This window comes from Abramis brama (genome assembly GCF_963993115.1).
Source record: "Abramis brama genome assembly, chromosome: 5".
Lineage (NCBI taxonomy): Eukaryota > Metazoa > Chordata > Actinopteri > Cypriniformes > Leuciscidae > Abramis > Abramis brama.
In genome coordinates, this window is record NC_139967.1 from 49,891,529 (window position 1) to 49,915,176 (window position 23,648).

Consider the following 23,648-nt stretch of genomic DNA (forward strand, 5'->3'; position numbering starts at 1 on the left):
ATATATAAATAAATCAACTAAATTAATAACTTTTTTACAACCGAAATGATCCATCACTGATCTTACTTAAGCTGGACTGTGACGCTATTTTCTTCTAGACACAAACTTTGTTGCATTATTCTCCTGTTATCTCTGTAAAGCTGCTTTGAAACACTCAAACACGCTGTATAAATAACGGTGACTCTATTTGACAGAGATGTGTCATGCATACACTATAATAATTCCTGGCTGTTTGTGTTTGAAAGCATCTAAAGTATGCGATGTGATTCTGTGATCAGGCTCAGTCCGGTGCAGGTCTGTTCGGCTCGAGCGCTGGAAACACTTCCTCAGGATCAGGGTTTTTCAGTGGTCTTGGAGGAAAACCCAGTGAAGACGCCGCCAACAAGAACCCGTTTGGAGCGCCGGCCGCAGGAGGATTCGGCCAGCAGATTAATACAGGTAATGATGCACTCTTCCCAGGGTTATTATAGTCAGGGCTGTACGCTTTTATACGCAAGTATAAGTTTAAGTATATAGTATAAGTGTGTGTGTGTGTGTGTATATATATAGATATAGATATAGATACTCTCTGGTTCTCATGAGAGCATCTGGAGATCGGGGTTCTCACATTGCACATAGTGTGACCCATTAAATAGAACTATAAAAATCTAATATTTAATAATAATATTACTGCATTTTATAACAAAATGGTAAATAAAGTGTGATAACACTATTATATATTTTTTTTAAATTAGTATTAAATAAAAATAAAATTATTTTATAGCACACTTAAAAATAAAAATGTTTACATTTTACATAATTTTTTTACAATTTACATAATTTACATTTACATTTTTTTAATTGTTTTTATAAGAATTCCCACAATTTTCAAACCTAAAATCAGCAAGCATTTATTCAGGGTGTCCGCGCGGTAGTAAAAGGTAACAAACACAATTTGACTTGGTAGTAAATTTTTCATCACCACCTCAATATATGAGTTTCCATTTATTTATTTTGCTTAATATTTGTGTCTCCATGTTTTAACTTCATCTAGCATAATTTAAACATATATACGGTGCTAACAGGACCTGACGGGCTCGACATTAACGCTTGTCCGGGACAAGTGGATTTTTTGAAGGGACAAGTGAAAGAGAATTTTACTTGCCCGACCGGACGACAAGTAGCCTGATTACACGTCAATAACAAAAAAATAACTAGGGAATCACTAAAATGAGAGAATGATTCTGATTGTATTATATTTATTGTAAGTTGCGATCGATAGTGGATAAGTATTACTGACGGTAACAAGGTTGCACTGTTGAGGCTCGCGCAGCCTCTCGAGGAGAAGTCCAAACAAATGTAAACTGTTTAAACTCAGTTAACAACATACTGCCAGTGCCACAATTCAAAATGTGTTTTAATATTTTTAACATATGATACAGTTTAGCAACCTCACACGACGAGTGCCGTTTTCTTGAGTACCATCACGACTGAAAATGTGACACTGCTTTTGATGCAACAGTTCAATAAACAGTTCAAATTAAGTCACTTACATTTTAGACACAATATTGACTGTTTTTGTTCTGTTTCAGCAGCAAAAATAGTTCCAAACAAAGATCACAGCAGAACCATAACGCATCTCACAGCAACACTTAACCGTGTTTTCATTACTGAATGATTCAGCGTTGTGTACGAATTGGCCGAGTCAAAGATTCAATGTCCCATTCATAAACATGTCTCATTCTTGAATGAATCAGGTGTTTGAACGAATCGTTTGAATGAATGACTCAATGACTCGCTCATTAAGACGGTCGCCTGCCGCCTCCTACTGGCGGTTTACTTTCATGTTTAAAAGTATCATTCTTTCCAACGTTTCTTATTTGTATATTCAAAAATATTTAAAACGATCTCATATGCATAACGTTATTTAAGGCAGTTGTACATTTTCAGTGTAAATGATTTAATTTGATCAGCCCTACCTAGGGTAACAACAGCCCTATATCTTATTAGGCTATTCCAATTTAATCTATTGATACAATTTAAAACTAAAGATGAAGCATACATTTAATAAGATTTGGGGGAGGATATATTTAAATCAGAGCTGACTGAACACAGATGAGGATATTTCTTCAGAATAAATTATATTTACAGCACACACACACACACACACACCAGAACAATTCCGGACAAGCAACTTTTTTACTCGGACAAGTGAATGACAGATTTACTTGTCCAAAGGACAAGCACATGAAAAGGCTTAATGTCGAGCCCTGAGTGAGTCGGAGATGATAGCAATGACAAAGTGCCAAGGTTATTATTCACCTTATTAGGGCTAAGGGCTATGGTTAGGATAACTCAAGGGCTAGGGTTAAGATAAGGACAACTGAAACTCAACTCGACACTACAAAAAAAACATAATTGACAGTGACAATACTTAATGATCACAATTAAACATTAGTGTACCTAATATGTATGATGGGTAGTAAGTGGTGCTTTGCATACCCCCCCACCCCCCCACCCCCCAAAAAAGGGCTGCTTGATGTCGTGTTGGTGATAAAAAATATTGTGGAGGTGGTAAAAAAGGTAGTAAATTCATCTCTATGATTCCTGCATATACCCTGTTATTTTAGCAGGTTGCCAGGAAGTACTTTAGTGCCGGTTTTAGCACTGGCGAGTGAAGCGAGTCGTGAATGTCAGAGTTTCCCCTTTTGCTCTGAAATCGGCAGATTTATGCATTCAGTTCAAATGGAAATCTTATACAGTATTACAGTGTGGATCTAAAACAGCTGTCAACCATACTGATACACAAATGAGTCTGAGCTTATTTACCCAGCACATTTTTTATTTTGGTTGCGCATGTGCACCCCTGATTATAGTCAACTAGCATTATAGGGGCTTTCGCACCGGAGGAGCCTTCTCATAGGTCCTACAACTATTGGCGGAAGTTCCCGGATTTAGCCGTGTTCATAATGCAGGAACTGGGAACGATTTTAGTTCTAGGAACTCCTTTGGAGGAACTGATTTACTCCTCCTCCAGAGTCGGTCTACACCAGCGCTATAGGAACTGCAGTGACGTTAGTGTTCGCTGATTGGCCGAACGCACGCGAAACACCAGCACACGCCATTATTATAAAGGCTGTGTAAACACAGATTATAGCCTATATATTTACTCCAGAAACTAACTCTACGAACATGGAAAACAGTGATAGATGAACCTCTCAACCTTTATCTTTACGCTGAGGAGAAAACCCAACGCAACTATGAGGAGATCAAGAGAAACATGATTATGTGTTTCTGCTCAGCAACACTGGACATCACACACACACATACGCTAATAACTCTTCATCACGGTCTACTTTCAGTGTGTAACAGTTCTGTCTGATAACGCATTAGACTGTTAGACCGATCGTAAACTAATGAACAGGAGAATGCGAGCACTGTGTTCTCAGCGCCGTCAAAATAAAAGTCCCAACAACAAGCGTGTCTTTCGTCACTTCAGAGTTCCTACTGGCGCTGCGAACGCAACCAGGAAACGCTCCTAAAGGAACCATTAGTCCTCAGGGAAACACCCTGGAGGCTCGTTCCTAGAGCTATCCGGTGCGAAAGCATTTACATTTGCATTTATGCATTTGGCAGACGCTTTTATACAAAGCTACTTACATTGCATTTCAAGGTACACATTTAAATTCTTATCAGTTCTTGCATTCCCTGGGAATCGAACCCATGACCTTGGCGTTGCAAGCATCAATTATTACTATTTATAAACTATTTGAGCTACAAGAAAGCCTGTTATGATAGTGTCTGAACGCTGGATGTGTGTTTGCATTGGTGCTGAAGCTGTCGTGTGTGTGGTTTTCTCTCAGGTCCTGCTAACCTGTTTGGGAACAGCGGAGCGAAGGCCTTCAGCTTCTCCAACAGCTCGTTCGGGGAACAGAAGCCCAGCGGGTCCTTCAGCACCGGAGCCGGATCTGTGGCGGCTCAGGGCTTCGGCTCCTTCAGTACACCCACCAAACCAGGTCAGACACACACACACACACACACACCAACCACATGATGATGTTCATACCATGTCATAATTACTGTAGTTTCAACATGACAACACGTGACGTTATTATTATTATTTTTTCACTTTTATTATTTTTTATTATTATTATCTTTTATTGCTGTTATTTATTTATTTTTATTATTATATGATTTATTTATTTTTATTTTTTATTTTTGTTTTTTTAGCTTTTATTATTATTTTATTATTATTATTATTATTATATTTCTATTTGTATTATTTAATTTATTATTTTTATTATTATTGGCTCTGTTTTTGATAATGAAGATCAGTTAGTCACAATTGACTTTCACAATCAGCTTTAATCTTTTCTGAAAACGGCAAGCATTTACATTAATGTCACCAAACCAGGTCAGACACACACACACACACACTCACACTCACACCACATGAGGAATATATGCTGCGTTCACGCCATGTCATAATTACTGTAATTTCGAGATAACACGTGACGTTCAACTCGGAGCTGTTCACGTCCTCGGACTGGGAATTATACGTTTATATGGTAAAACTATCAACTCCTAAATGAATCTGTAGCGGCATGTAGTTCAAGTAGGAGCTCTCAGAAAAGTGTAAGTGAACCTCTTCCTGAGTCTCTCCGTAAGGCTGCACTCGCTGCTGGTGATTCTGGGATTCTGGATGAGGGAGATTTGCCTGTTTTGTTATTGCCGGAGTTCCTGACGCTCGTGTAAAGACTCCGCCCTCTTCTGAACGGAGGCGGAGCTAAAGCTCATTTGCATTTAAAGGAACACATTTTTTAAGGGGCAAATTTGTTTTGCTCTCCCAAAAAGGGACAAATTTGACAAGCTATAATAAATGATCTGGGATTTTGAGCTGAAATTTCAGACACATTCTGGGGACACCATAGATTTATATTACATCTTGTGAAAAGGGGCATAATATGACACCTTTAATACACTAAAGGAGGCTGTACTGTAGCAACTAGGGGACTAAATGCCACCAGGTGGAACAAACTTTGATTTGCATTACTGTCTGTTCAAAATAAAATAAAAGAAACCTAACATTGTGGAGTTGTTCCTTTGTCCAGTAACACTTTATTTTAGGGTCCAATTCTCACTTTTAACTAGTTGCTTATTAGTATGCGTATTACTAGTATATTGGCTGTTTATTAGTGCTTATAAAGCAGATATTAATGCCTTATTCTACATGAACATATAATACATCCCTTAATCCACTCAATACCTAACTAACTAGTAATTAGGGATTTTTTGAGGCAAAGTCATAGTTAATAGTTAGTTAATAGTGAGAATTGGATCTTAAACTAAAGTGTGGCCATTTGTCCTATTGTACCAAAATTGTACTGAACCTTGACCCCAAAACCAAGGTACCGAAGGTACCGAACCTTGACTTCGGTGTACCATTACACCTCTATTAATATTATATTTGTATTATTATATAATTATCAACATTGTTGTATTAATCATATTTTATTTTTGATTTTATTATTTTATTTTAATTATTAATATTATTTTATTTTATATATTTTGTTCTATTATTATTTTGTTTGTCTTTTTTCTTTTATTATCGGTATCATTCTTGATATATTTTTATTATAATTATATTTATATTATTTTATTTTATTTATTATAATTTTTATGATTATTATTATATTACTAACAGGACACTACAGTCTTCAACGCTGTATCTGTGGCTGGAGCAAGATAACATCATACCATGGTCTAAGGGTCCACCAGGGCAAGATGAAATGCCTGGGAAATATTTAGCAAGGGGCCACACATTGCATTCACACTGTTTTGTTGCTGTTGCCATTTTTGTGTAATATGTACAGTTGCAATCGAAATTGCAAAAAAAGTTTTATTGGCAAAATTAACAGACTTTACGCTTTTTGCAATGATCAGATCAAACAAAAGTAATTGAAATAGCTCAACACAACAAGCGGTTTCCCCAAATTCAACTGAAAATGCAACTTTTAATGCATTCTGCAGTCTCAAAATTATTCACCCCCTTCATGGCAAGCATCTTTAGTACTGAGTAGAACAGCCTTTTGCTGTTATGAGCTGCTGAAACGAGATGTATAACCAGACACGAGCTTCTGGCTGCGTTTCTGAGGAATCTGAGCCCGTTGCTCATGAGCAATGGCCTCCAGTTCAGGAATATTCTTGAGTTTGCTGCTGCAACCGCCTTCAAATCCCACCAGAGATTTTCTATGGGGTTCAAGTCAGGTGACTGTGATGGCCACTGTAGAATCTTCCAGGACTTCTTCTGCAACCAGGCCTTGGGGGATTTGAGGTATGCTTGGGATCATTGTCTTTTTGGAAGGTCCAGTGACGTAAGGAAGGTTTCAGCTTGAACAGTAAGGCTCGTACTAAACGCATGCCAGAACTCCAAGACTACTACACTACTGACCCAAAAGCACAAGAAAAGTGCTCAAAATCATATAAAGCCACAGAAGTTTTGAGATTCAGTTCTGTGGAGCGATGAAACAAAACTGGAACTTTTCGGCCATTTAAGTACGAGCCTTAAGGTCCTTGCACACCGAGTACGAAATTTTTGTATGCGTTTATTCGTATTCGTGATTCGGTGGCTCTGAATTGTCAAAACAGTCACCATTCAAAATGCTTACTACGTATCTTTGCATCCATAGCAAGCATTTTGAATGGTGTTTTGACAATTCAGAGCCACCAAATAACAAATACAAAAAAACGCATGTGAAAATTTCGAACTCGGACCTTTACTGTTCAAGCTGAAACCTCAGTGCCTGTTGCAATCTAGTCTTGCTGCAGGTCTTTTGCAGTCACTCAAGGGTTTTTATGATCCCGTCTTCTCAGAAATCTGGTTGCAACCGTTGATATCTGCCTTTTTCTGCCCGTCCAGGTAGTGTAACCACTGTTCCTTTAACTCTGAACTTGCAAACTATGCTTCCAACGGTGTCTCTAGGAACATTTAGTTCCTTCGTTATCTTTATTTTTGAATCCTGTTCCTTGTTTGTGAAGGGCGATGATATCTTCTCTTAACTTTTTAGACCATTCTTTTGACTTATTTCTAACATGCAGTCAAACCTCGCCAGTTCAGATATTTCATGTGTTCTAGCTCAAGCACACCTGGCACAACTAATGAAGCCCTTGATTAGTGGGACAATGGCAGATTTGTGCTGTTGTTAGGGATTCTATTCAGGCGGTTGACTAATTTTGAGACTGCAGAAGTCATTAAAAGTTGCATTTTCAGTTGAATTTGCGGAAACAACTTGAAACATTTGTTGTGTTGAGCTATTTCAGTTACTAATGTTTGATTTGTTCATTGCAAACAGCTGAAAGTCTGTACATTTTGTCAATAAACCTGATTTGCAATGAGGGTTGAATAATTTGGATTAAAACTGTATATTTATGTGTACAATGTGTATTTTGTGCAGTATGTGAATATTATACATGCTTCTCTTGGTACAGTCTGTGAAAATAAATTTCCTCTTTCTGGGACAATAAAGAATGAATCTGAATCTGACCACTACTTTCATAGAGGTAAGGCAAATCAGTCGAGTGAAGCACAGTGGCAGGGTATCAGGGACCCCAAGCAAAACTCAACCAGATACAAATCTATCCTCAAGGTGCATTCACATTACAAGCAACTTTGTCACTCACAAGTGAACAAGTGAGTTCGCCTATTGGTTGCCTAGTAATGTTTGTGAGTGACATTCACGGATGTCACTCCATGTGTCGTACCCCACCGAAGGAGACTGTGGTACACCCCGATGATGTGTCGTACCCCACTGAAGGAGACTGTGGTACACCCCGATGATGTGTCGTACCCCACCGAAGGAGACTGTGGTACACCCCGATGATGTGTCGTACCCCACTGAAGGAGACTGTGGTACACCCCGATGATGTGTCGTACCCCACTGAAGGAGACTGTGGTACACCCCTGATGATATGTTGTACCCCACCGAAGGAGACTGTGGTACACCCCTGATGATATGTTGTACCCCACTGAAGGAGACTGTGGTACACCCCGATGATGTGTCGTACCCCACTGAAGGAGATTGTGGTACACCCCGATGATGTGTCGTACCCCACTGAAGGAGACTGTGGTACACCCTGATGATGTGTCGTACCCCACCGAAGGAGACTGTGGTACACCCCTGATGATATGTTGTACCCCACCGAAGGAGACTGTGGTACACCCCTGATGATATGTTGTACCCCACTGAAGGAGACTGTGGTACACCCCGATGATGTGTCGTACCCCACTGAAGGAGACTGTGGTACACCCCGATGATGTGTCGTACCCCACTGAAGGAGACTGTGGTACACCCCGATGATGTGTCGTACCCCACCGAAGGAGACTGTGGTACACCCCGATGATGTGTCGTACCCCACCGAAGGAGACTGTGGTACACCCCTGATGATGTGTCGTACCCCACCCTGATGATGTGTCGTACCCCACCGAAGGAGACTGTGGTACACCCCTGATGATGTGTCGTACCCCACCGAAGGAGACTGTGGTACACCCCTGATGATATGTTGTACCCCACTAAAGGAGACTGTGGTACACCCCGATGATGTGTCGTACCCCACCGAAGGAGACTGTGGTACACCCCTGATGATGTGTCGTACCCCACCCTGATGATGTGTCGTACCCCACCGAAGGAGACTGTGGTACACACCTGATGATGTGTCGTACCCCACCGAAGGAGACTGTGGTACACCCCTGATGATGTGTCGTACCCCACCCTGATGATGTGTCGTACCCCACCGAAGGAGACTGTGGTACACACCTGATGATATGTTGTACCCCACTAAAGGAGACTGTGGTACACCCCGATGATGTGTCGTACCCCACCGAAGGAGACTGTGGTACACACCTGATGATGTGTCGTACCCCACCGAAGGAGACTGTGGTACACCCCTGATGATGTGTCGTACCCCACCCTGATGATGTGTCGTACCCCACCGAAGGAGACTGTGGTACACCCCTGATGATATGTTGTACCCCACTAAAGGAGACTGTGGTACACCCCGATGATGTGTCGTACCCCACCGAAGGAGACTGTGGTACACCCCTGATGATGTGTCGTACCCCACCCTGATGATGTGTCGTACCCCACCGAAGGAGACTGTGGTACACACCTGATGATGTGTCGTACCCCACCCTGATGATGTGTCGTACCCCACCGAAGGAGACTGTGGTACACACCTGATGATGTGTCGTACCCCACCGAAGGAGACTGTGGTACACCCCGATGATGTGTCGTACCCCACCGAAGGAGACTGTGGTACACCCCTGATGATGTGTCGTACCCCACCGAAGGAGACTGTGGTACACCCCTGATGATGTGTCGTACCCCACCCTGATATGTCGTACCCCACCGAAGGAGACTGTGGTACACCCCGATGATGTGTCGTACCCCACCGAAGGAGACTGTGGTACACCCCTGATGATGTGTCGTACCCCACCGAAGGAGACTGTGGTACACCCCTGATGATATGTTGTACCCCACTAAAGGAGACTGTGATACACCCCTGATGATATGTTGTACCCCACTAAAGGAGACTGTGGTACACCCTGATGATGTGTCGTACCCCACCGAAGGAGACTGTGGTACATCCCGATGATGTGTCGTACCCCACTGAAGGAGACTGTGGTACACCCCGATGATGTGTCGTACCCCACAGAAGGAGACTGTGGTACACCCCTGATGATGTGTCGTACCCCACCAAAGGAGACTGTGGTACACCCCTGATGATGTGTCGTACCCCACCGAAGGAGACTGTGGTACACCCCTGATGATGTGTCGTACCCCACCGAAGGAGACTGTGGTACACCCCTGATGATGTGTCGTACCCCACCGAAGGAGACTGTGGTACACCCCTGATGATGTGTCGTACCCCACCGAAGGAGACTGTGGTACACCCCCGATGATGTGTCGTACCCCACCGAAGGAGACTGTGGTACACCCCTGATGATGTGTCGTACCCCACCAAAGGAGACTGTGGTACACCCCCGATGATTTGTCGTACCCCACCGAAGGAGACTGTGGTACACCCCGATGATGTGTCGTACCCCACCAAAGGAGACTGTGGTACACCCCCGATGATGTGTCGTACCCCACCGAAGGAGACTGTGGTACACCCCGATGATGTGTCGTACCCCACCGAAGGAGACTGTGGTACACCCCCGATGATGTGTCGTACCCCACCGAAGGAGACTGTGGTACACCCCCGATGATGTGTCGTACCCCACCGAAGGAGACTGTGGTACATCCCGATGATGTGTCGTACCCCACCGAAGGAGACTGTGGTACACCCCGATGATGTGTCGTACCCCACCGAAGGAGACTGTGGTACACCCCGATGATGTGTCGTACCCCAGCGAAGGAGACTGTGGTACACACCTGATGATATGTTGTACCCCACTAAAGGAGACTGTGGTACACCCCTGATGATATGTTGTACCCCACTAAAGGAGACTGTGGTACACCCCGATGATGTGTCGTACCCCAGCGAAGGAGACTGTGGTACACCCCTGATGATATGTTGTACCCCACTAAAGAAGACTGTGGTACACCCCTGATGATGTGTCGTACCCCACCGAAGGAGACTGTGGTACACCCCTGATGATGTGTCGTACCCCACCGAAGGAGACTGTGGTACACCCCTGATGATGTGTCGTACCCCACCGAAGGAGACTGTGGTACACCCCGATGATGTGTCATACCCCACCGAAGGAGACTGTGGTACACCCCTGATGATGTGTCGTACCCCACCGAAGGAGACTGTGGTACATCCCGATGATGTGTCGTACCCCACTGAAGGAGACTGTGGTACACCCCGATGATGTGTCGTACCCCACCGAAGGAGACTGTGGTACATCCCGATGATGTGTCGTACCCCACCGAAGGAGACTGTGGTACACCTGATGATATGTTGTACCCCACTAAAGGAGACTGTGGTACATCCCGATGATGTGTCGTACCCCACCGAAGGAGACTGTGGTACACCCCGATGATGTGTCGTACCCCACTGAAGGAGACTGTGGTACACCCCGATGATGTGTCGTACCCCACCGAAGGAGACTGTGGTACACCTGATGATATGTTGTACCCCACTAAAGGAGACTGTGGTACATCCCGATGATGTGTCGTACCCCACCGAAGGAGACTGTGGTACATCCCGATGATGTGTCGTACCCCACCGAAGGAGACTGTGGTACACCTGATGATATGTTGTACCCCACTAAAGGAGACTGTGGTACACCCCTTATGATATGTTGTACCCCACCGAAGGAGACTGTGGTACACCCCTGATGATATGTTGTACCCCACCGAAGGAGACTGTGGTACACCCCTGATGATGTGTCGTACCCCACCCTGATGATGTGTCGTACCCCACCGAAGGAGACTGTGGTACACCCCTGATGATGTGTCGTACCCCACCCTGATGATGTGTCGTACCCCACCGAAGGAGACTGCGGTAAGTGTGTGCATAAGCCTTTATTCTGTGAAACCTGAAGGGTCATTTTTGAAGAATATCACTGGCACTTTTTTCCATATAAGTGACCAAAAAATCTATATGCTCACCTGTAAACTGTGAAACAGTAACTATATTAATACACACAGAAGCATCAGTGTTCGGTTTCTCAAGTCAGATATTAAGCTCTGGATTTAGAGATGGACACTTACTCTGCGCCAGCAGGTCGGTCATATTCGGAGGCAGGGTAAGGCCCGTCTGAAGCTGCTGCTTCAGCCCACATTTATTCAGAATCACGCTGTCACTCATGCCGGCCGCCAGGAAGAAAACAACCACAGCTGCCAACATCTTCATGCCTGGATGGATACTCATGATCACTCTTTGTTTCTCTTACCGGGAGTATTTGCAAGTAGAGGATGAGCCGAATGTGTAGATATAGCCCCACATGTTCCCGAGATGCTCCGTTTATTACACCTCAAATGCGTCAGTGGCTTGTGTGAAGTAAGATTTTGAAGGGTTGTGTGTCAGTGTGTAGGTGGTTTTATGCCACTTTATGTTCTGTATGTAGTGTTACGGTTTGGTTTCAGTGCACAGATTCAAGAAATGAAGACAATTAAGTTTTTTGTACATTACTATCTGAAAAAAAAAAATTTGTCTCAGAAGGGATCAGATGTCATGTACAGGTTATGTGACGCCTCTAGACTACAGCTTAAAAAGATCTGGACAGACTGACTGGTACACGGGACAATGCTGGGAGGAGAACTGAGTTTGTCACGTAGGAAACATAGACCTATATTAGAGGTCTTCATGGGTCCACTTCGATTCTTTTTTTCTTTACGAAAACCCAAACAGAATGATGTAAGCAAGATTTTGCTTTGGATCAAAAAAACAACTAGGCTAGTTAGTTTACCATGCAGGGTGGAAAGTGTGGCAATGCATTTCAGGTCAAATAGGTTGGGATTAAAATTGGTACATGTTATAGTGCATAGTACACACATGCAGGCTTTCCTTCTTTTTTTTTTTTTTTTTTTTTTTGTGCATTAAGGTCTTCCTGTTAAAGTGTGTTTCTCACAAACGGTTAAAACTCAAGAAACAGTTAAATATATCCCTAGACTATATGTGATCCTGTCTTGGACCTCCCGTTTGTCCAGTATTTGCATACAGATAGACAGGCTGCATTTTGTTATGTAATTGATTGTTTCTTATAGCCTTAATAGTTTAGTTGAGTCACTTCCTCCAATTTTGTTAAAAAGTAGCTCATCAAATGTAACCTACATTTAGAAGGTGTTTTAGTGCACAATTATTTATGAATCAAGAATTCTACATGATCACAGATTTTACTGACAAATAAGCTACGTGTGAATCAATGCACTATTAGACCCACCCTCCTCATGTTGTGCAGAAATGGGTTTTTGTGTTTCATTTTATTATCAATTGTGAAAATGTTATAGTTTTATAGAAAAAGGCAAATGTTTTGATGTTGCTTTGCATTTATTGAAATGGAATTAAACATGAAATAATCCATTTATACATTCAGAAGATTTGAACAATCTGTATAATTATGTCAGAGAAGAACTCAAAACAAACAAAAAAAGTTTACTAACATTAAGTTGATGTCAGAGACAAAATACAATACAGTGTACAACATGAGCCCTTTAACCATTCATAAATTACTAGGCTATTGGCGCTTTTCCACTACACAGTACCAGCTCGGCTCGACTCGACTCGGCTCTGTTTGGTTTTCCACTGTGTAAAAGTTGTACCTGTACCTGCTTCCAGGTACTTTTTTTCGTACCACCTCCGGCGAGGTTCTAAGCGGGCTGAGGCGAGCTGAGGCGATACTAAAATGTGACGTGAAAACACGACAGATTGCTGATTGGTCAGAGAGAATCGTCACTATTCACTGCGTCATCATTGCACGCGCCAGACGGAGTATCCTGAATAAAAAAACAGCAAAAACAAAAATAAAAACATCCAAAAACAGCATACACTCGATTTCCTCCATTGTCCTGTGTGTGTGGGTAGCGGGTGTGTCTCGCGCGTCTCGCGTAAAAGATTAAGTCACGGCAGTTTCCTGCAGCGTCGTTATGACGACCAGGTACTATTGTGGAGGTACTATCTGCAATGGAAAACGGAGCGAAAAGCGAGCCGAGCCGAGCTGGTACTGGTAATGGAAAAGCGCCATATTTGTTCATTTTATTTTCCTGCAAGTGATTGTAAATTGTGATGGAGCCTGTGGTGGAGCTTAAAGGTGGATGTTAAGGTGGGGCTTGGGATAGGGCTTGTGAGGAGGCTTGTGGGGTCTTGTGGTAGAGGTCTTGGTGGGTATTGGGGTGGACGTTATGGTGCATCTTGAGGTGGAAGTTGCGGTGGGATTTGTGGTGGAAGTTGAAGTGGAGGTTGCAATGGGGCTTGAGGTGGAGGTTTCAGTGGGGCTTGAGGTGGAGGTTGCTGTGGGGCTTGAGGTGGGGCTTGAGGTGGAGGTTGCAGTGGGAGTTTGGGTGGGGCTTGAAGTGGAGGTTTCAGTGGAGCTTGAGGTGGAGGTTTGGGTGGGGCTTGAGGTGGAGGTTGTTGTCGTACCCCACCGAAGGAGACTGGTAGCGCTGATTCCTTCACGGCCAATGCTGTGTTGAAGCGCTAGGGATTGAAATATCTAGTCCCAGTAAACAAATTATTATTGTCTCTGTTTTTGATTATTAAGATCAGTTTGTCTATCACAATCAGCTTGACTCTTTTTTTTTTAATTATTATTATATGATTATTAATATTATTAGTTTATTATATTTTTGTTATTTTTTTTAGCTTTTATTATTATAATAATATTTTTTATTATGATTATATTTACATTTTATTTATTATATGATTATTAATATATTTTTTCATTTTTATTAATTTATTATCTTTTATTGATGTTTATTATTTTTATTAAATTATTATTATATTTATTTTATTTGTATGTTGTTATTTTTAGCTTTTATTGTTATTATAAATATTTTTTTTAATTATTTTTATTTTATTTGATATTAATATGATTATATTTATATTTTATTTATTTGTTATGATTCTTAATATATATACAGTGAGGAAAATAAGTATTTGAGCACCCTGCTATTTTGCAAGTTCTCCCACTTAGAAATCATGGAGGGGTCTGAAATTGTCATCGTAGGTGCATGTCCACTGTGAGAGACATAATCAAAAAAAAAAATCCAGAAATCACAATGTATGATTTTTTAACTATTTATTTGTATGATACAGCTGCAAATAAGTATTTGAACACCTGAGAAAATCAATGTTTGGTATTTGGTACAGTAGCCTTTGTTTGCAATTGCAGAGGTCAAATGTTTCCTGTAGTTTTTCACCAGGTTTGCACACACTGCAGGAGGGATTTTGGCCCACTCCTCCACACAGATCTTCTCTAGATCAGTCAGGTTTCTGGGCTGTCGCTGAGAAACACGGAGTTTGAGCTCCCTCCAAAGATTCTCTATTGGGTTTAGGTCTGGAGACTGGCTAGGCCACGCCAGAACCTTGATATGCTTCTTACAGAGCCACTCCTTGGTTATCCTGGCTGTGTGCTTCGGGTCATTGTCATGTTGGAAGACCCAGCCTCGACCCATCTTCAATGCTCTAACTGAGGGAAGGAGGTTGTTCCCCAAAATCTCGCAATACATGGCCCCGGTCATCCTCTCCTTAATACAGTGCAGCCGCCCTGTCCCATGGGCAGAAAAACACCCCCAAAGCATGATGCTACCACCCCCATGCTTCACAGTAGGGATGGTGTTCTTGGGATGGTACTCATCATTCTTCTTCCTCCAAACACGTTTAGTGGAATTATGACCAAAAAGTTCTATTTTGGTCTCATCTGACCACATGACTTTCTCCCATGACTCCTCTGGATCATCCAAATGGTCATTGGCAAACTTAAGACGGGCCTTGACATGTGCTGGTTTAAGCAGGGGAACCTTCCGTGCCATGCATGATTTCAAACCATGACGTCTTAGTGTATTACCAACAGTAACCTTGGAAACGGTGGTCCCAGCTCTTTTCAGGTCATTGACCAGCTCCTCCCGTGTAGTTCTGGGCTGATTTCTCACCTTTCTTAGGATCATTGAGACCCCACGAGGTGAGATCTTGCATGGAGCCCCAGTCCGAGGGAGACTGACAGTCATGTTTAGCTTCTTCCATTTTCTAATGATTGCTCCAACAGTGGACCTTTTTTCACCAAGCTGCTTGGCAATTTCCCCGTAGCCCTTTCCAGCCTTGTGGAGGTGTACAATTTTGTCTCTAGTGTCTTTGGACAGCTCTTTGGTCTTGGCCATGTTAGTAGTTGGATTCTTACTGATTGTATGGGGTGGACAGGTGTCTTTATGCAGCTAACGACCTCAAACAGGTGCATCTAATTTAGGATAATAAATGGAGTGGAGGTGGACATTTTAAAGGCAGACTAACAGGTCTTTGAGGGTGAGAATTCTAGCTGATAGACAGGTGTTCAAATACTTATTTGCAGCTGTAGCATACAAATAAATAGTTAAAAAATCATATATTGTGATTTCTGGATTTTTTTTTTAGATTGTCTCTCACAGTGGACATGCACCTACGATGACAATTTCAGACCCCTCCATGATTTCCAAGTGGGAGAACTTGCAAAATAGCAGGGTGTTCAAATACTTATTTTCCTCACTGTATATATATATATATATATATATATATATATATATATATATATATATATATATATATATTTATATTTATATATTATATATATATATTAATTATATTATCTTTTATTGTTTATTATTTTTATTAAATTATTATTTATATTATTATGTGTGTTTTTGTTGGTTTTTTTGTTATTATTATTGTTTCTTTATCACATTTGTCTTCCACAATCAGCTTGACTCTTTTCTGAACACGGCGAGCATGTACATTAATGTCAGCGATCCACAATGTAATTCAATGACACGCCTCGCTGAATTATTCACACACACACGCGTTCGGCTGTAATTTCAGAACGCTCTCTTTCCTGAACAACACATCTGTGCTTCAGTAGCAGCAACTAACTGAACCCAGCACTAAACCTCTGAAGAAACGTGTGTGTGTGTGTGTGTGTGTGTGTGTGTGTGTTTGTGTTTGTGTTTGTGTATGTGTTTGTGTATGTGTGTGTGTTTGATCCCTGCAACTGAAGAAACCTGTGCTGATATGTAAGAGATAATGTACATCCATGCATACATACATTATTTTGAGATGTCACACACACACACACACACACCCCCGAAGGGGTTTATTCTGAGATAACAACCGGCTGGATGTACATTATCCTCTTATTACACAGACACTTGCCACATAAGTAAATAATTAGACACAAAATATTGATCTGAGTTTAAATATTTTATTAGATCTTTAAACGCAAAGCTTCCGCGGAGAGAGCAGTTTCAGCGGCGAGATCAAACTAGACGGACGTTTAAGAGATGCGGTATTAAATTCCGATAGATTCAGATTAAACTGTTTTAAAATCGTACATGTTTGTATTTTATAATCCAACAGTGTACAAAATGGCCGCCGCTGCGTTTGCATGAAACGAGAGAGCGAGTCCACGATACTGGCTGGCATAATTAAATAACTGTACACAAAATATTGATTTGACTGAGTTTTAATATTTTATTTGCTCACCAAACGCGATTCCACAGCGGTTCTAGCGAGTGTGTAGCGCTGCTGACTTCAGGGACCCGGATGAGCCTGTGCTTCTGTTCCCAGCGGCTGTTATCTGGGAATAATACTCCGCTGGATGGAGCGATTGAAGAAACCTGTGCTGATATATATGTGTGTGTGTGTGTGCGCAGCTGGTTTCGGGAGCGCGCCGGTGTTCGGCAGTCCTCCTACGTTCGGTGGATCTCCGGCGTTTGGGGCGTCGGCAGGGTTTGGCTCCGCCCCCTCCTTCAGCGGACCAATGGGATCCTCGGGGGGGAAGGTGTTCGGAGAGGGAACCACCGCTGCTAATGTCGGAGGATTCGGGTGAGGAGCTTTACTGTCTCTGTAATGCTGTGGTTTAATGTGAACACACACACACACACACTCTCACTCAAACACTGACACACACTCACTCACTCACACTCACACTCACTCACTCCATCACACACACACACACACACTCACTCAGTCACTGACACACACTCACTCAATCACTCACACACACACTCTCACTCACACACTCACTTTTACTCACTCAATCACTTTCACTCACTCTCTCACACACTCACTCACACACTCTCTCACACACACACTCACTCACTCTCTCACACACACACTCTCTCACTCACACACACTCTCTCACACTCTCTCACTCACACTCACTCTCTCACACACTCACTCACACTCTCACACACACACACTCACTCTCTCACTCACTCACTCACTCACTCTCTCACACACACTCTCTCACTCACACACACTCTCTCACACTCTCTCACTCACTCTCTCACACACTCACTCACACTCACTCTCTCACACACACACACACGCACTCACTCACTCACTCACTCACTCTCTCACACACACACACTCTCACACACACACTCACTCTCACACACACACTCACACACACTCTCACACACACTCAATCTCACACACACTCACACTCACTCTCTCACACACTCACTCTCACACACACTCAATCTCACACACACACTCACTCACACACACACGCACACACATTCACTCACTGTCCTCTTCAGTTGTGATGAATGCTTCAGCTTTCACTCGTGATATATGCAGCTTCATGAGTGTGAAAGTACAGTGACTGATCAGAACTGCCTGTTATTGTTCACTTCAGTCGAACATGTGTGTTTTTCATCTTGAATTGATCAGATGAGCGGTTTGAACATCTGCGGCTCAGAGTGACTCTGACTGTACCAGGAAATTAAATGTTGGATTATTGTGAATTTTCATCCCACAGTGGATCGTGTGTGTGTGTGTGTGTGTGTGTGTCAGAGGATGTAGGTTATGCAGAGATTATCTGTGTAAGATTAGAGATCAGACCCACGTCAGGGATCAGCACACGTCAGTGTTTCTCAGCTTTAAACACAGTTATGAATGTGTGATTACATGTAGACGACGTGAAGATTGTATTTCTGATGGATTGAGTGGTTTTGATGGATATCTAGGCACTGACACTGACCGTTTACACCATATTGAGTCAAAATCAATCATGGAATATATTGTAGATGATTGTAAGAGTGCATATTTTATCGCCCATGTCCGTTTGAATGAGCAGCCGGCATATACATTTCAAAATAAAAGTCCCAATGTATTTTGGGCTTGTGTATAATTAAAAGTCCTACCTTATGCATAAAATATTTTTTTCTGGTTATTGGTAATTTGGTGGCACGATAAACTGGTATTTAATTCAACAAACTCTTGTGGCTTCTCTCTGGGCCGCACGTCGGAGAACTGTAAATTCAATATATAAAGATTTTACTAGAATCAGGCAAAATTATCTTTTTATTTGATTAAACATGTTATTTATCAGAAAATATCCCATATCAATCAACCTTTAATTTGTTTGTTTAACCAATTTCAGTGCATAAGTATATAATGAATAAAACATTTGAGTATCAGTATGACTATAATAAAGTCATTTATTAATATTATTCCTAAAAAGAACTAAAATGAGAAATATTGCTATTGTAATATTTCACTGTAAAATAAGAGTATAAAATATTTTTCAAGTACTGTAAAATTAGAATACTAATGTTTTATTATTGATTATTATAATTTCAAGCTTGTATTTTGGCACTTAAAGCTTCTCTTCTGTTGATAAGCGCTTCTATTATTCTATAAGCTGCTATTATTAGTGTAAGTGAAGATGTTGCATGTTAAAGCAACTCAAAATCTCATCAGATGCAGATGGAGTTTGTTGAGCTGCATTTACTGTGAATCGAGTCGCTCTGAGACGCTGAAAACACAAAAATGTAACGTGTAAATGAACACAGTGCCGCGCTTCACTCTGAAACACACGTTTATTAAGTTCAGTCACAGCCTTCGCCATTTGATAAGCGCACTAAAGCCACATCATGATTCAGGGTTTTAATCTTTCAGCCCAATTAAAGGATCTGAAATGCATGGTTTATTTTGACATTGAATGGGTTTGTTGTGTACGGACAATCGGACATACATATGGTGTTCATTTTATTTGTTCAAAGTCTGAGTCTTAAATGTGATACTCTGAGTAAATGAAAAAAAAAAGTTTTTGGTGTGAACTAATGCTTGAAACGGATTTATTTTTTTTAAGACAGTTTCTCTACTTAACAAAGATTACCACAGTAAAGGATGTTAGATTAAAAGTGGAGGAAACAGCATCACCGTGAAACTCGATGAGCCGGAGAGACGCGAGTGATGATGTGAGGAGAGACGAGGCGTTGAGGGAAGTGTAATCTAGAGGAATAATTCATGAGATATTGATCATCAAACCGGGCGATCGCAGCGTCTGCCGTGAGCAGAATCAAACAAAAGACACAAATCTTCAACAGTGCTTGAAGAAAAACTACAAGAGCCTTCATGTGATGGAGAGTAAACAGTCGCAAGCCAAAAAACTAATGATCAGGATGTAAATGAAGTGAAGAACAAGATACAAGACATGAAAAAACATGCAATTTCTTACTACAATTAAGAGAGTAAAGCTCTAACTGATAAAAGCATCTAGTAAATGAACAGGTTTTCCTGCGTGAATGTTGATTATTCTCCTCATATTCTCCATTGTTGCGGCTCCTCTCTTCCCAGTCTGTCAGTAACGCTCTGTTTACTTCCTGTCTCTATGAAGCCCCTCCTTCTGAAAAGCACACTGTGCTCTGATTGGTCGGCTGGAGCAGTGTGTTGTGAACTTGTGATTGGTGAGCGCTTCCAGTGTGTTTGGGAAATGTCCCGCCCCTTACCATAACCACCAGTTTAACACACTACTAGCTAACTCAACCAGGCCCCGCCCCTTTATTCTGCGCATGAATTATTATAATGAGGAATATTGTGACGTGTTCGTTCCCGGAAGAAACTCAAGACTACAATGGAGGCGTTTCAGGAGTTCAGGAACACTGACTCTGATATAGAGAAGAGCTGGAGCTTCTTCATGATCAAACAGCAACACTAAAGAAAGATGAACTCGTAGAAAAGCAGAATGTGTCGTCTTTAATATGCGGTTGAGTGACAGATGGGGTCAGAGGTGATGTGTATTTCAGTGTTGTGATCTAATTCTGGCATGTGTGTGTGTGTGTGTGTGTGTGTGTGTGTAGGCACCTGTGCCGCATAACTCGCCCAAATAAACACTGCCATCTGTTCATCATGTTCAGCCTCTGACACAATGCATGTTTTCATCATTCCAGGTTCGCGTCTCCTCCTAACGCGCCGTCGTTCGGCAGTCTAGCCAATCCCAGCGCAGCGACGCCATCGTTCGGGAGCCCGTCAGGATTCGGCGCTCAGACCGGCACGTTCCCCGGCTTCGGCTCGTCTGGAGGTGAGATCCCGACACGTTTAGTTGGGAATATTAAATATTCAACAATGTTATTGATCTCCTGCATTGACAGCATTATATGAGAACTGAACTGAGCTGGACGATGAGTGGCTATATATATATAAATGAACTAAATTAATAACTTTTTTACAACATAAATGAACCATCACTGAACTGACTTAAGCTGGACTGTGATGCTATTTTCTTCTAGACACAAACTCTGTTGCATTATTCTCCTGTTATCTCTGTAAAGCTGCTCTGAAACACTCTGTTGTAAAAGCGCTGTATAAATAACGGTGACTTGACATCCATGATTCAGGAGTTTACAGGCTCCGCTGTCAGACGTACAGCTGCTGTTATTGTCCTCTATAGTTCCAGCAGTGCCTGATTTAGAGCTTGAATATGGGTTTGGTGTAAACGTGCAGACATGAGCCGCTCGCTCTTTCATTCACAAAACACTGGATTTCTGTTTCTTCTCTGGTGGAAATAGTGTGAACTAGAAATCTGGAAAATCAAGATGTGCTTCAAACGCTCAAATGTTATCATGTTAGTATTCATCTAATTTAAAGTCCCCCTGTAGTCAATAATTTCATCCCTTAAAACTCATCTTTGATCACCGAAATGACATTTTATGTTTTTTCCTTGAATAAATGCCTTAAAATATCTTGAATGTAACTCGACACCCTTGCCTCATTTAGTATGCGCGGTTCTATGAATATGCAAATGAGCCCCGCCTCCACTCACTCACTCAGCTCAGAGATCCACTGGTTGACGATCACACGTTGATCTGATTGGTTACAAGGTAGTTTGTGACGTCAGAAACACCAGCGATTTCAAAGCGTGTTTTTGAGACTGTCTTTGGTTCACTGCAGTTTTAAGGAGGAAATACTCAGCAATGCTGTCGACTTATGAATTTACACATGCTTTGTCTTAAAGCACATTAAAAACACCACATAGACACATAAACTACATTAAAAGCTGGATTTTCAACGCAGGGGGACTTTAAGAAACAAATAATCAACATCTCATTACCTAAACACCTTGTTTTTTGTACTATCTATATACTATTTAAAGCTGGTCCTCAGTCTTAGAAAGCTTACTGTCTGCTGGTCTTTGCGGCGCTGAAGTGTGTCGTCTCTCATGAGCGTTTATCACAAGTGCTGCTCTTATGTTTCCTAGTTACAGTGGTAAACAGACTCAGTAATACGGTAAACATACACAGTATGACACAGGAGAGCCGGTTCAACACCGGATTCGATGGGCCTTTAATGTCACACTGACGTACGTGATGTGTGTGACGTCACCCGTAGTGTTTTTGAAGCCCAAAGTGGGCGGAGCCGGCCGTCGCCATCTTGGCCGCGCGTCCCTCCCGGATAAACGAACGTGCAGCGAGGCTGATTAGCTGAGGTGACGTGATGCTAATGCTAGCAGACAAACAGCTAGCAGTGACATCAGCGGCAATCCACCTGTCACTCAAGTGGCCACTCCCCTTAATTATGCAGAACTTTAAGGCTTAATATAATTTAAACGGATGAGTTATAAAAATATTCACCCCCTCACAGTCGTCATGAAGGGCAGAATTAGCCATATAGACCAAAACCACTTTTTGCACCAGACTGTAAACATGTTTATATCTGCTGTAAAGTTGGGCATTTTAACATGAGGGTTTATGGGATTGAGTCTCTTCTGCAGCCGGCCTCTAGTGGCCAGTGGATGAACTGCAGGTTAAGTCTCTTCAGTGTTGATTCGAGAGAGAGAGAGGAAGGTTGCCGCTTGGTCCCTCTCCATTACTTGAAGTCTAACTGTGTTTGTGTGTTGGCTTGTGATCGTAGGTTTTGGAGGCTTTGGGAACACGAACACCAACCAGTAAGTGGCACGTCATGTGATTCACAGATGATCATCTCGGTGGTCACATGTCCATCAGTGTCATGTTCACATCTCTGATGTCTTCCAGACCGTCGGCTCAGACCTTCAACAGTTGGAGGAGTTGATCTGCGGACTCTGACTTCCACCGACACGCTGATGTCATTTTATAGTGTGTGTGTGTGTGTGTCTGAATATGCCGTGAGGTTTGGTCATCTTCACGTGTGCTGATGTTTTATGTTTATGCTTTAACCTGCACAGAAATAAACTCGAGCGTTGTTTACCGTACGTGTCGTTTCTGTACTGTACAACTGTGCTGCTCTCACTATTGTTTTCAGATTAGATTTATGACAGACATATAGATTTATGCATTTGAATTGATTATAAAATTAACATAATTATGGATTACTCCATTTTAACAAACTAATAAACTTAATGTGGTGCATATTTGTCAGTCAGATTTCTGCACTCAAAAACAATTATGGCATAATTATTTATTTGCATACATCTGATTTTATTTAAAGGTACACTATGTAACTTGTCCCTCTAGTGGTTGAAACACAGAACTGCATGCATTTTGCAGAAGAACATTGTTGTGGTTGAGCTTGGGCTCTGATAATGAATATGATTCTCCTGCGGCTCATAAATCATCCACTCAGAGATATAATCAGCTCAGATGAAAGATCTCAAGCTGAAGAGTTACTGTAGTTTTACACATTAATAAACGCGCCACTTCCTTGAGAATAAACTCCAGCACAACCAGAATGAATGATCTTCATGATAGATCATGCTTTACAGTGAACTCAGA

At 41.9% G+C, this 23,648-nt stretch overlaps 1 protein-coding gene across 3 annotated transcripts in view; it reads left to right on the top strand.

Annotated features, from left to right (window-relative positions):
- nup214 (nucleoporin 214) overlaps positions 1-23,128 on the top strand; it is a 77,495-nt gene extending 54,367 nt beyond the window's left edge. For 2 of the 3 annotated variants that reach the window (XM_084115801.1, XM_084115800.1), the window contains exons 31-36: positions 279-438; positions 3,843-3,995; positions 17,322-17,493; positions 20,850-20,980; positions 22,810-22,843; positions 22,932-23,128. In XM_084115801.1, coding sequence (XP_083971927.1) covers positions 279-438; positions 3,843-3,995; positions 17,322-17,493; positions 20,850-20,980; positions 22,810-22,843; positions 22,932-22,968 — 687 coding nt within the window. In that variant the 3' untranslated portion in view covers positions 22,969-23,128. Of the gene's footprint in view, positions 1-278; positions 439-3,842; positions 3,996-5,683; positions 7,631-17,321; positions 17,494-20,849; positions 20,981-22,809; positions 22,844-22,931 lie in introns of those variants that run through there. The other variant, XM_084115802.1, reaches the window with a different exon arrangement.
- The last annotated feature ends 520 nt before the right edge of the window (positions 23,129-23,648 follow it).